The sequence below is a fragment of the Heloderma suspectum genome, chromosome 12 (genome assembly GCF_057233095.1).
Source record: "Heloderma suspectum isolate Gila_16-S chromosome 12, 16-S_ref, whole genome shotgun sequence".
Taxonomy (NCBI): Eukaryota; Metazoa; Chordata; class Lepidosauria; order Squamata; family Helodermatidae; genus Heloderma; species Heloderma suspectum.
The window spans coordinates 24,567,770-24,582,879 of record NC_139469.1 but is presented as its reverse complement, the minus strand read 5'-3'; the positions used below and the strand labels follow the sequence as shown (position 1 = coordinate 24,582,879).

At 43.3% G+C, this 15,110-nt stretch overlaps 1 protein-coding gene across 2 annotated transcripts in view; it reads right to left on the bottom strand.

Moving 5' to 3' along the window:
- IFT38 (intraflagellar transport 38) overlaps positions 1–15,110 on the bottom strand; it is a 132,140-nt gene that overhangs the window by 102,714 nt on the left and 14,316 nt on the right. For both annotated transcript variants that reach the window (XM_084818805.1, XM_084818806.1), the window contains exon 3: positions 7,787–7,871. In XM_084818805.1, the coding sequence (XP_084674931.1) occupies positions 7,787–7,871 (85 nt within the window). The remainder of the gene's footprint in view (positions 1–7,786; positions 7,872–15,110) is intronic.

The following is a 15,110-nucleotide window of genomic DNA, read 5'->3' as shown; positions in this document are numbered from 1 at the left end:
CAGGTAAATCATCTATCTTGCCAATTATAATTAGATTTGCAGAGTCAGGGTCAAGAAAAATTTCAGTGAAATGTTTCTCCCACACCCCTGTTGGAACACAGCAGTCAGGAGCCTTACTATCTGATAGTCCGCTAGACACCAGATTCCAGAAACACCTTGTATCTTTATTCAGAGTTGCCTAATACAATAAACTCCACCTCTCACTTATATCAGCTTGTTTCTTGGCCTGGATAGTTGCCTTATGTTTTTTAAGTTGAAAATAATTTGCAGGGAGCACATTTGTCGTGCTACTTCTATAGTTCTTATATACAGTATATTCTGAATTTGTTTCTTAAGGGACATGCACTCATGATCAAACCAGCCAAAGCTTTGTTTGTGTTTTTGAATTTGTGATTTGGGGTTTTCTAAAACTGTACATAAAATATCCATCAACTCTCCATAATGGGAAATCGCTTCGTCTATATTGCTAGAGGATATTATGTTCAGATATAAAGTTTTCCCAACATCGGAGAGTATGAAGTCTTTAATTTATCCTTAGAGTGATTGTTCCATCGTACCACTTTACTGGTTATTGCCGGAATTATAGATGGTAATAATTGGTGATTGGTTACGATTCCATCCTCAAAACCATTAAACATAGTAATTAATGGAAAGTGATCACTATCAGTGATTTTATCAACCCTAAATAAATGGATCCGCTCCCCTAAGACCTAGGAGACGATAATGTAATCAATAACACTACAGCCTAAACTGGGGGTGAATGTAAATTCCCCGCTACTGTCAAAGGGTGCCCAACCATTCAGTAGCATTTTCCCCAAGCAATTAATAAATTGGGCCAGAAGAACACCTGCAAGATTAACAACTTTATCTTTAGATCTTTGGGTTGATTGCAAAAGGTAAGGGACCTCTGACTCTTCTAGATAAAAATATTTAGATTCAATAAGTGCAGCACTGCTTGCTTCCAGCCTGGCACTGAAATCTCCCATTATAATCACTTTTGCTTTTGGAAATTGGCCTTCCATTTGGATTATGTAATCTTTTAATGTGTGCCATTGTTGTTTAGCTATCAAATTATTCTGTATGGGCACGAGGTAGACATTAAACCTCAGACACTGTTCTTGTCTAAATTGGAGCAATGCAGCCATAGCAATAGGATCACAAGTAGCAAGTTTTCTAACAGTCATTTTCAAGTTTAGTGAAAACAAACATAGTAAACCTGAACTGGGCTGGCCTTTACCTTTGTTACACCTTGCGTTAAGCGAGTGGGATAGGAATCCGTTAACAGTTACTGGCTCAGTTGCGCATGTTTCTTGTAAAAAAACACACATCAAATTTATTTATGTACTCCTAACAGAGGAAATTTTATTAATTCTACCCCAGCTTGCTATGTTCCATGATAAACACCTTAGCTGGGCATTTCTAGGGGCTGTCTTGGTTAAATTAATGGCTCCATTATCTCTAGTTCTCTCTTCATATCTAAAAAAAATACTCCCATTAGCTTTTGAGGTAGCAGCCCAGTTCAGCTTACTGGGATTTGTAGCAACAGAGGGCTGTAGGCCTAATTCTGGAGACTTAAGCTATCTATAACTTAATAAGCTGTGACTTATCTGCCAGTTGTGTCTTTACAAGCTCAGTTGCTCGTGGGGGGGGGGGGAATTGTGTGTCAGAATCAACAAGAATAAAACTTCCTGTATGGGCAGCTCTGTTAACTATACACTGTGGTGAAATTACTGTAACTGGTTGCGACTCTACAGACAACAATTGCGTATCATTATCAGTATGAGAAAAAGAACATTTAGTAGGGTTCTGGTTACATAGGGCACCATCATCTTTGTTTAAATCTCCTTTCAATGCATAGATGTTCATAGTCTTCACTTGTTCCGCTGCTTCATAAGCTGGAAGATTAAGGCTGTCTTCTAAACAAAAAGACTTCTGTATTGATAGAGGTGATGGGGATTTTTTAGTCTCTTCATCTACAGGAGTCGTCTCCTCATTAATCAAGGTGCTATTAACCTGTAACCCAATAAAAGAAATTTCTTTGTCTCTAGGGAAGTCCTTTTCTTCATCTGTTCCTTGCAAGTTCTGAGCAGCCGTTGAAACTGTTGGTAGCCTCAATATGGCGTTCCGCTCACTGTAAGGGAGGGCAACAAAAGGGGAGGGCGATTTTGGGTCTGCTGGCTCAGAAGGATAATCCATTTTCTTAGTTGCTTGTGAATCAAGTCCCCTCCAAGATTCAAATCAATTTTGACATTAGAGTAACTACAGCTTTTTAGATTAACAACTGAGATATTCCTGTCAACTGACACTTTCCAAGGTGTCCTTTTCCCCCTAACGAGAGACCGTGTCTTTGCTTCACGGGCTCTGCATACAGGGGGTCTGACTCTATGACATGACAGCAGTGGTTTCGATTTTAAGAAATCAAAAAAGACATGTGAAGGAATCAAGCCAAAGTTGTATAATAATAGTTCCCTTTTTAAGATTAAACTGGGAAACCTAGAGCTTTCAAATGCTAAAAGATATTTCTTGTTATAACTTGTGCTTTGAATTCTATTAATTTCTATGAGATCAATTCTTCTCTTTGGGACCTTAAGGCTGTAGCTAAGATGTTGAACTGCTTGCCTTTTGGAGCTCCAAATAGGTATATTTCCCTTAACAGGGCAAAACAGTGAGCGCTACTTTAAGGGGTTGTAGTACTAAATTGCATTGCTTGCAGTTATTTAAGCATTCCCCCTGGTTTATACTTTCAGTTATATTTTCTGCCTTCCTCCTTTAGAGCCTCAAAGCTGTCCAGAAGGGTCTCAGTGTTAAACCGTGATGTTAACTCTCCTAGTTTAGCCAAGGCCTGGCCAAGTCAGTCGAAGATTTGAGATGCCTCCTACACCACCCAGGTCTAATTGAGAGCTTGTCACCTTGGGGGCACTTTCCCCTTTAATAAAGAGAAGGGAAAACCTTCAGTTCCAGTTCTCAAGGTCCCAGATTTATTGCTTGCAGGGACGTTTGAGTTATAGATTCCTTCTGTGCTGATGAGAAAAAATTGTCAATCCTACACTGTTTAAGTAAAGGGTAAAAGCTGCAGTCCTCCAGACAGCAACAGCGTTTCAATTTTCTCATCTTTAATACTAGGAGCTACCTTTCACCATCCTTCCAATCAGTGCTAGAAAGCAGTTTAACAGTTCAAATCAGGGAACTCCAACAGATTTAAGATGTTTCTAACCTCCAATTGTGCTCCAGATGCTTTTCGCTGGTCCGACTATCACTCATTATAATCTATTATCAAAAGGTTCTTGGGTGGCAACAGCTGTTAGGAATTGTGCCTCCACAGAAAGCCAACATCCCCCCAAAACTTACTAAAGCTGCTTTCATATAATTATAATTTAAGGTTGTAAGAAATTGTTTAATTTATTTTATTTTACTTTTCTTTATTTCGTTTCTTCTTCTTCCTCTCTTCTCAAGACACCCTTAAAGATTTTAGCTTAGCTGGCCGCATACCAGCTCTTATCAGGGAGAGAGGAAAGATAAATCCAGGTAGGAGCTTCAAATTGCTTTCTTCAGCCACTTAAAACGAACTAGTCTCCAAACTCAAGATTGGGTTGGTAATGGAAGTCAAAATTACAACTTAAAAACGTTAAATTTAAAAAGCATTAACAATATTAGACCTGTTGACTCACGAAGGTAAGTAGACTTTCAGGATTTAATGACAGACAGCTTGACCCCATGAAATATCAACTTTGTTGTTAAGAAAAGGTCTTATCAAGTACTGTTCGAATGTGATGGGATCCCGGTTGTCCCAAAAGGTTCCTTCCCTCAGTAAGCTCGTTAATGAGCAAAGAACCAACATAAAAACATAAAAACAAGATAAGGCTAACTCCACTACTGGAACAAATCAATTAGGGAGTGGAAAAGCTAATTAAAATAATTTAAAACAGAGTAAAACTAAAAATGCTGGAGCTCTCCCCACCAATCAGCCAATGTGCTTGCGAGGCCTTTGTCACCATCTTCATCTTACCTTGGTACTCTCTCTTGTCTGTAGAAGTTCTGCCGGATGTGCTCTACCACACCATGATGAATAAAACTATATAATATGAACGGCTAAAGCAGCGCATTAAGACTCACGCTTGAGGAAATGTATACTTTACAAAACATAACACACATTCACTACAATAATGTATTTGGCATTTTTCTTCTCTTATCCCCTAAAGACAAGGGGGAGGACCAAGCTAATGTTCAAATTTCAAACAGAGAATTGTCATAAACACAGGAAGCTGTCTTACACCAAGTCACATTATTGGTCCATCAGGTTCAAGAATATCTACACTTATTGGCAGTGGCCCTCTGGGGTTTCTATTGGACTTACCTTCAATGTTGCTGTTGGACCTACAGTTTTAGAATCAGAATCTGATTCAGACTTGGAGTGGAATGATTTAAAACCCAGTCCAGTCATGGGAGGTTCAGGGCTGAGAGCCCAGCTCTGTCTGGCTTCCCATCTGATTGCAGGCCAAAGGAGGCTGATAGTCTCTACGAGCCACAGCTGCAAGATATGGTCTTGAATCAGGGCTATGACTTACAACCAGAGAAATCTTCTGGGGGAACTGAGCAGGAGGAGGACTCTGCAAGGGAGGGGCTTTCAAGGGTGTCACACAGGTGGAGACGTCAACTGAAAAAGGTGTAACAGAGACACCCCCTCAGATGTAGTGATCATTTACTGGCTAGATTCCCGTCAGGATGGACTGTCAGAAGAGGGACTTTAACAGCTCCTCCCCTGTATTTAAGCCGATGCAGACACTATGGAGCTTTTGCTGGAAACAGTGTCTGCATTTGCCCAAAATGCTTTCTTGCCTAGACGTTTCGTAAACTCATGTCTGCCTTGAATTGACTGAACTTGGACTCTTGTCTGCCTTTACTATTTGTGAACTTTTGTTTGCCTTGAATCACATACATTTGTCTTTGATTGCCCAGAATGTTTCATGCCTCGATTTATTGTGACTTTTGGACTTTTGTCTGCCTTGATATCTGTACTGCAGAGATCCCGACTTGGAATCTAATGCCGGTTTTGATCTGTACGGATTTTAGCCTTGGAACTTTCTCTTGAATGAAGCAATGTGCCAGTAGTCTCTTGCTTATGCTATCTGTTTTACTGGGGCCATAACCATCTAAGTGCTGCCACGAACTCTGGAAAGTTTGAGCTATGTAATCTGATCTACTGAAATAAAGAGTTCTGTTGTAATCAGTTATCTGTGTCAACTTGCCAGGGGGTGACAGAAAGCTGGGCCTGACCGTTTCAGGCATGGTTCTTTCTAGCCCAGCAGAGATGCTAGGGATCTAACTTGGGAAGTTCAGCATGCAAAGCATGTGTTCTATCACTGAACTATGGCTATCAAATTACAGTATGCTTTTCTTCTTTCCCGGCTCCTTTGAAAATGGGTGCAGGACTCGAGCTGGTGTTCAGATCTGAAATGTTCTGAATGTGCACATCAACCTTCATTCAGATATCTCAAACTTCAAGGTCACATAATAATGTACTGTGCATTTTCCTCTCCCCCAGCCGCCCACCAGGGACTGAGTTAGTATTCAAACCAGACATGTAGAATTGCGTCGTAAATGTACATACCAAATTTCATTCAAATATCTTAGTGTTCAAGGGGGAAGAGAAGTTACAAAACAACCCGCACAAACCAAACGGCAAGCAGGTGAATTAAACCAAAAGTTTAATTAGCCAATTAGCTTTTTATAGACCAATGCACAGAGCCACTAGAAATGTGGCAATGAAAAGAACTGACAATCTACAAAAGCAGTGGCCATCCACAGATCGTGTTACTGATCAGCACAACCATTTGCAAGAAGAAACGATGACCAGTGCTTAAGATGCTAACCCGTGTAGCCATCATGTAGTTATGCTGCCTGATTCCCATGGAGTGTGAACATACCATGTGAATTAAACTCTTAGATAGATGAGAGCTTTAAATTGTCACCTCTGATTATGACATTTATTGAAATGTGTTGAGCAATCCATTTATATTAAGAAATTTTCCTTATATATGTGTTTAAGATTCCCCTCTCTTCTTCATTTTTTTCCACACTGCTCTATAGCAAATAGCCTGTCCTTTTAGATATGGGGCCTCCCCATGCCACTTTCTGAGATGGGATGGATTTTTTAAAAATGTGTTCTTAAACAACCAGTCCAAGAAAGTAGTCAAAAGGTTGGCTGGATTGGCCAGGATAGCAATGGTGCCACCCATGTACAACTCCACTGACTGAACATGTGTATAAAAGCCAGCTCTGAAGTTCTCTCTCTCTGCCACAAAACAGTGTGACTAAGACACTGAAGCCAGTGTGGGTCTAAGCAGATGAATTGACAGAGCTACACAGAAAGAGGCAAGCTGGGTTTCTCAATGGCTCCTGCCCTGAAATCTGAGGCAGAGTTGAGAGAGGGCAGTTCCCTAGACAATGAGGTCAGGGTTCCCTGCAATATATAAGCCACTCCTGGGCAACATGTCATTAGACTGTTTTTACTGTTGTTTTTTTAAATCAAAATATGCATAATTCCAGCTCTCCTTCAAAGACAATTTGAATTTTCATTGGTATTACAAGCCTCCACTAAATGCATTTTTTTAAAAAAAAATTGCACGTCTCAGTAACATAGCTGAGCACCACTACATTCTTATTGTTTATGTTGTCTACCTATGTCAGTAGTCCTAAACCAAGAGTCTTAAGAACATTAGACGTTCTACTGAAGTCCACCTAGTCCAGCATCCTGCTTCCCACAGTTCGCCATCTTGGCTCAGAGGCTTCTAGCATAAACACCTACATGTTGTAACCTTCTCCAGATGTTTTTGCCTATGGCTCTATCACCTCTTTAAGCAACCTGTTATGTCCTCCTGCACACTCATTGTCAAGTTCTACCCTTTCCCCTTTTGGACAAACAATAACCTGTTCATCCACATAATTTTGGGATGGGCTGTCTTAAATGGGATGCTCCCCAGCTCCCGATGGCTTTCCCTCAAAGGTCACTTTGAAAGCTAATGGTACAGAAGAGCTCCAGAGGCCCTGGGTCTCTGGCATGCGTAGCATATGCTATAGATTCATCTGGCATTACCCCAACACCTTGACTCAAGAATCTGTTTTGTTCCAGAAGACATAGCCTGAGAACTGCCAGGAATGTTTTTAAGGCTCTGGAACTGCTGCAGAGGCAAAGGAGCCATAGAACATATGTGCTTCCTGCTTGATTAAAGATGGATGTTCCCTGCATCCAAGGGAAACATGAAAATGCCTGCCTGTCAAGTTACCCCCCAGCCAAATAACCGTGAGGGTATCTTTGAATTGGTACACTCATGGGGAAAAAAACCCTGGTGGGAAAAATGGCCCAATACGGAAGCATTCTCACCTCCTAGTCAGGTCAGACAGGACAAGCACTGCCTGAGCATCCTTAATGACACCTTTTAGTTTTGAATATTGTGCTGTGCTACTCTATGGCCAGGTTCGCATGATCACAGCTACATGTGGGGGTGTGACCAACTCTTTCCTAGCATGATGCTCTGCTCTACTCTGGCCACATGAGACCCAATCAATTCTTGATTTTAAATCATATGTTCATTTTTCTTTCTCTTTTTCTCTCTATTCTATCTGTGTATTTTTAGATGGCTGCTTTAACCTGTTGTTAAATTGTTTTCATTCTAAAGTCAATCATCATGAAAATAAAAAATCAGTCAATAAAATCCTGGCAAAAATCAGGGGGGGGGACCTGTTGGTCACACCCCCACATGATGAACCTTAAAATAAACCAACTCACCATAAATTGAGCAACAGCCTTAATGAAAAAAACCCGGTCCTGCTCCGTCTCAACATCTGAAGGGATATCAGTCTGAGGCTCATATCTGCAAAAAGAAAGAGCTGTAGATGTATGCTGCTGGAAGATGTATTTATTATATTGAAATGTTTATATCCCTCCATTTGTACACAAGCCCTTCAAAATGGCTTGCAGTATAACAGACACACTTTAAAAACTTTTAAATAATCAACATAATCAGTCAACAAGAAGCAACAGTAAGAGCCACAATACAGCCAGCAGTAAGAAACAACAATTCCCAATGCAACTGCTCAGAGGGCAGTACAAATACCCTTTCCTAACTTGCCCCCAGAAAGCCATCAGCAAAGGAGCAGGATGCATCAGTCCCAGGAGGGTTTGCTATAGCCTGGTGGTGCCACCATGAGACCCCATCCCAGGTGAGTCCCCTGCAATGCCTCCAACACCAATTTAATGCAAATTTGAAAAGTGGGTATGAACTTAAATGTTGATATTAAATTTGTATATATTAAGAACATAAGAAGAGCCATGCTGGATCAGACCAAGGGTCCATCTAGTCCAGCATTCTGTTCACACAGTGGCCAACCAGCTGTCGACCAGGAACTTACAAGCAGGACACGAGCTCAACAGCACTCTCCCACCCATCTTCCCCAGCAACTGGTGTACATAGGCTCACTGCCTCTGGTACTGGAGGTAGCACATAGCCATCCAGACTAGTAGCCATTGATAGCCTTTTCCTCCAGGAATTTGTGTAACTCCCTTTTAAAGCCATCCAAACTGGTGGCCATCACTACTTCCTGTGGTAGCGAGTTCCACAGTTTAACTATGCACTGTGTGAAGAAGTCCTTCCTTTTATCTGTCCTGAATCTCCCACCAGTCAGCTTCATAAGATGACCCCAGGTTCTAGTATTTTGAGAGAGGGAGAAAAACATCTCCCTATCCACATGCTCTATATAATGCATAATTTTGTAAAACTCTATCATGTCTCCCCTCATCCACCTTTTTTCCAAGCTAAACAAGCCCAGCTGTTGTAACCTTCCCTCATTGGGGGGGGATGTCCTCCAACCCCTTGACCATTTTAGTTGCCCTTTTCTGCACCTTTTCCAGTGCTACAATATCTTCTTTTAGGTACAGTGACCAGAACTGTACACAGTATTCCAAGTCTGGTCACACCACAGATTTGTATAAGGACAGTATGATATTGGCACTTTTATTCTCAATCCCTTTTCTAATCATGCCTAACATGGAGTTTGCCCTTTTTTTACAGTAGCTGCACACTGGGTTGACACCTTCATTGAGCTGTCCACCACAACCTCAAGATCTCTTTCTTGGTCACTCACCACTAGCTCAGATCCCATCAGGTTATACTTGAAGTTGGGATTTTTTGCCCCAACGTGCATCACTTTACACTTGCTTACAGTGAACCACATTTGCCATTTAGAAGCCCATTCTCCCAGTTTGGAGAGATCCTTTTGGAGCCCTTCACAATCCCTTTTTCTTTTAACCACCCTAAACAGTTTGGTGTCATCGGCAAACTTGGCCACTTCAATGCTCACTCCTAATTCCAGAACATTTATGAACAGGTTGAAATGCATTGGTCCTAATACAGCTCCCTGTGGGACCCCACTACTCACTTCCCTCCATTGGGAGAATTTACCATTTATTCCTACTCTCTGCTTTCTCTTCTTTGCTGAGCAAGGGTTTGAACCTGGATCCCCCAGATAGAAGTCCAAAGCTCAAAACTAAGCTTTCAGTAAGTTTCTAATGATTTATATTCATTACCATTTTGACATATGCTTCTGATGTGAAGGCTGTGGATACACAGAAATTTTTTACCTTAACTCCTTAAACTAGAACTCAGAGGCCCAATGAAACTGACTGGTGATAGGTTCAGGACCAAGAAAAAAAAAAACATTTCTTCACACAATGCACAGTTATGCACAATTATGGAATTCATTGCCACAGGCTGTGGTAGTGGCTAATGGCTTAGGTGGCCATGGGCTTGTTCAGATAGCTATGTTGTACTACAAGGAGTGTCCAAAACTCTGTGGCAGAGCACATTAATTGCGTAGGGAATGTCTCAGGTTCAGTCAGTGTTACCTCTAGATAATATAATCTCTCCTCTCTGCTTGAGACTCTGGAGAATCTGGCTGTCAGAATGGACAGTTCTGGGCTGGAGGGGCCAATTTTCTGACTCAAGATAAGGCAACTTCATTTCAAACAATAATAAAAAACAAGGCTCAGGGAACCTCATGGAGCAGAGCTTTCCAAACTGTGTGCCGCGACACATTACTGTGTCGGCAGCAGCGTGTAGGTGTGTCGCGCGAAATGCAGAAAATTGTGCGGAAGGGCACCACGGAGCTCCCTTACTCACGATTGCTTCCCTTGGCCCCTCCTCCGGAACGTCCTAAAGCAGCTAATGTTAAAGCAGCTAAGGCTTAGCTGCTTTAGGATCATGTGGCACGTAACTGGTGGTGTTGGAGCAGTATGGCGAGGTAGAGGTGCAGGGTGAAGAGAGGGGAGGGGAGGCGCTGCCCTGGGAACAGAGCTTGGCTGATGCCAGCGCGGAGAAGTGGCAGCGGCCACCAGCCCTGCGAGATTTCGAGCGCGCCCTTCGCAGACTTCTGCACCGCGCTGCTGTGCGGCCAGGCCAGAGTAGCACATGGGTGGAAACGCTGACTGGGACTGCACCAAGCAGGCCGTCCGCCATCTTGGCCAGTCGGAACGGAGCTCAGTGGAGGCCAGAAGCCTCAGAATCAGTGTGCTCCCAAGCACCCGGGCGAGCGCAGCCGCAGGCTGTCACCCAGTCAACCCACCTGCTGCTGGCTGAAGGGAGGCCACCCTCCCAAACCCAATGCAGCAAACAGCAAGCCACCCACCACGTGGCACTTATAATTTGATTTCTGCCATTTATTTTTATTTTCACTCTGCTGTAATTGTGGATTAACCACCCACCGGCAGTGTACCACCGGTGAGAGTGCTGGAACTGGACTCTGGACATAGGCATTGCAAATATTTACAGCAATATAGCCTTGTAGTGAGACATATATATTTACACCATTTTTGTGGGACTTTTGCTTCTCTACTTCATGTGTTTCTGCAGCTGAGCTCCTACCTGGGCCTATGTGTCCTAATACATATTGTAAATACTTTAGTTAATTTTGTTTATTTTTCACATTTTCTCCTGGTCCTGATTCCTATCTTTATCTCACTTTATCACTGTGGGAGTGGAGCGCAGGTGCTGTTATTTTCATAAGAAAAAAAACAGAGAAAGATAAGCGCTAAAAGCAGTCCTGTTATTTTCATATTTAGTTAAAGCTAAAACCTAGAAATAAATTCGCATAGATTTATTCATTAAATTGCAGTTGAATTACCCGTAAAATGGATACGTTTCTAATTAAGAAAAGGAAAGCTGGTGAAGATGATGTTTGCAATGAACAAAATGTAGCCGCTATAGAGGAAACTACACAAGAATCAACTGTTGAACGGTCTGTATTAGTACATAAGAAGTGTAAAGGAAAAATTTCCAAACCTCGTTTATACAGTAAAGATTATATGAAACTGGGGTTCACATTTTCTGGTAATGAAAACAATCCTTGTCCCCAGTGTTTAGTTTGTGGGGATATACTTGCAAATGAAAGTATGGTACCAAATAAATTAAAGCGTCGTTTTACCTCAAAACACTGTCATTTGTCAGAAAAACCAGTAGAAGTCCCCTCACCCCGCGTCCAGCTTGCCTGGCCGCAGGGGGGGATGTTGCGGGGGGGGAAGGGTGGGACGAGGTCTAAGGCCATTGGCCCTCACTTTCAATGCCCCGGTGGGGCGGGGGTGAGCTGGCCGATATTTAGGCCATGCCGCCCCCTCTCCTCTTTCATTCCTGCTTTTCTGGCTCCCTCCCTCCCTCCCGCCCAACATGCAGTGTGGGTTGTACTGGTTGCCCAATTAGGGGCCAAGTAGGAATTTTTGCTCTTAGCCAGATTGGCCGGGCTATGGGTTTTTTGCCTACTTCATACTGCAGGCGGGATAGGGAGTAACATAGGCTGATTGGTATCATCCAATTGCTATTCTCATCTGGTCACATAACGGTAATGATGGTTCCAGGCGGGCACTCCACTGGGGGAGAGGACAGGTGAGCATTCGTGGGCACCGTTTCAGGTGACTGGTAAGGCCCGAGGCTTTCAGCTCCGGGTTTTGTGGCCCCGAGTTGGGAGATACGGCTTACCTCTGAGGCTGACCCTCCTCACCCACTCGGGTTCTGTGGCTTGAGGGGGGGTGACAGGGGAAGGTCTCCCAGCCCAGAATTGGGTGGATTGATCTGCAGGGTGGCTACGGTGGACACCACGCCTCAGATGACGAATGCCTCACTCAATACCTGTCATGATTACTTGTTTTTCTATGCACCCGCCGGTGCTTCCTTCGCAGATTGTAATATGTCAATAAATGTGGCCCAGTTTTATCCCAACTCTATTGGTGTCGTCTCGCCATTTCTCCCCCCTTTGCACCCGCAATACTTTATTGAGCTTTCAAAATCTATAAAGAAGCAGTCTGCATCATTCACAAAGAGAATGAAGACATCAGAGAAAGCTGCAAAGGCAAGTTACTTGGTTGTTCAAATAATTGCCAGAAACAAGGACCCACACGCTATTGCTGAAACCATCATAAAGGAATCTTGCTGTGCTATTGTTCGAACAATGAGATAGAAGTTAATAAAATCCCTTTGGCAGATAACACAATCGGAAGACGTATTCAAGACATGTCTGATGACATTAAGCAGCAAATGAAGGATTTTTTCAAGATGATAGTATGATCTTTACATTGCAATTAGATGAAGCAACTGATGTTAGTGGGTTAGCACAATTATTGGTTTTTATACGTTTCATTCATACTGACAGAATTATTGAGCAATTCTTGTGTTGTCTAGAACTTCCAATGAGAACTAGAGGTGAAGATATATTTAAAAATTTAGATTGCTTCATGAAGGAAAATAATTTGCAATGATTAAATTGTGTAGGAATATGCACAGATGGCGCACCCTCAATGGTTGGTTCAACAAAAGGTTTTATAGCTTTAGCAAAGAAAGAGAATGAAAATATTATAATTACTCATTGCTTTTTACATCGCGAAGCACTAGTCGCGCAAACCATTGGAAATGAATTAAGAAAAGTTTTGGACAAAGTGGTTCAAATGGTCAATTACATTAAAACTAGACCTCTTCAATCAAGATTATTTGCTCATATTTGTGAAGACATGGGGGCAAGGTTTAAAAAGCTTCTACTACACACAGAAGTTTGTTGGCTCTCAAGAGGATGAGTGCTTTGTCGTGTATATGAATTGAGGGAAATGATGCTTAAACTTTTTGAGGAAAATCAGCAAAATGAATTCTGCAATCTAATTCAAAGCAAACTTTGGTGCACAAAATTGGCATGTCTTGCTGACATATTTGAACATTTGAATAAAATAAACACCAGTATGCAAGGAAAAGGAGAAAATAACTTAACAGCAGTAGATAAAATTTGTGCTATGAGAGACAAAATAGCAATTTGGAAAAGGAAAGTGAAAGAAGGAAATTTTGAAATGTTTTCCAAAACTGCTGAGTGCCAGCTAAAATGTGATATCAGCTCGCTAATTGTTGACCATTTAACATTGCTCAGAGAGAAAGTTCATCATTACTTCCCAAATGTTGAAATCCAAGACTATGATTGGATCAGAAATCCATTTCTTTCAACTGAAACGAGGAACTTTTCACTTATTGAAGAAGAATGAGCTCACCGGGTGCTTCTGAGAGTTCCAAATGAATTGGGGGCGTGTGGCCTGAGTACTCCCAGCAGCTGAGTGGGCGGAAGGCTTCGGTCTGTTTCCCGCCTCCCAGCTGAGCAGAGCAGAGCAAGCTGCTCCAGCTGGTCCGGGGACTACGGAGACAAGCAGGCTCCCAGAGAGGGAGCAAACAGGGGGAGCAAACGGGGGGAGCAAACAGGAGTTGACCAGGGGAGCTGCAGTGGTAGAAGAGACAAAGGAGACAAAGGAGACAGAGGCTGAGAGGTGAGTGGGCTGCGGGAGGCCCAGGGGGCTACCCTTTATCCTTCTGAGTGGCTGTGGGCTCGCCGGGTGCTTCTGAGAGCTCCAGCTGAGTTGGGGGTGTGTGGCCTGAGTGCTCCCAGCAGCTGGGTGGGCGGGAGGCTTCAGTCTGTTTCCCACCTCCTGGCTAAGCAGAGCAGAGCAGGGCAGGGCAAGCTGCTCCAGCTGGTCTGGGGACTGTGGAGGGAGGCGGGCTCCCAGAGAGCGAGCGGACAGGGGCAGCAGGCGGGAGTTGGCCGGGGGAGTTCGGCAGGGGGGGTCAGGGGGGGCTAACATTTTTTCTTCTTCTTCTTTAACTAACTTTTTTTTTCATTTATTTGTCTTGTAACACACAATTCCACGCCAGTGGGACTCTGCTTTTAACCTCTACTGAGTAGAGGAGCAGGCACAGGCTAGTCTAGAACAATCACAAAGCTAGACACAAAAAGGGAAAAGAGGCTATGGAAGGACAAGACTCTCCAGTGGGGGTGACCTGCAAGGTGTGTGCAATGTTTGTTTTCTTGCCTGAGGACAACATGGCCTACACCTGCAACAAGTGCAAGTTGATCACGCTGCTGGAAGAAAAAGTAAGTGGACCAGAGCGGCAACTGTCGACCCTCCAGGGAATAAGAGAACACAAAGAGTTCTTGGACAGAATGGGGGAACTACAGCAGCAAAGGGAAGAACTACAGCAGCAAAGGGAAGACCAGAAGTTTGAAGAGCAACAGCAAGTTGAGGCAGAAGTGGGAAATGCTGAGGTGAAGAGAAATGGAGTAGAGGATACTCCTTGGAAAAGGGTGACAGTTAGGAGAAGAAGAACTAGAAGCCACTCTGCACCACTGGAAGCAGTGGAGCTGTGGAACCGATTCCAGGTACTTGCGGAGGAGACTGGAGGACAGCCTGCAGAGGAAGAATCACAGGGGAACCTACATGAGAGTGAGCAAGAGGCTGAAGGTCAGTCAAACAGAGGCGATGAAACCCAAGCCTACAACAAGAAGAAGAGAAGAGTGGTAGTAGTGGGAGACTCCTTGCTGCGTGGGATCGGGACCCAAGTATGTCGCGAAGACCCGTGGACTCGCCAGGTATGTTGTCTCCAGGGAGGATGGATTAGAGATGTGACTGAAAGGGTGCCTGCACTCATAAAGCCCACTGACAGGTATCCCTTTCTTCTCATCCATGTGGGAACAAATGATACCGCCAAGCGGAGCTACGAAGAGATCACGTCAGACTTTGAAGCTTTGGGAAGGAAACTCAA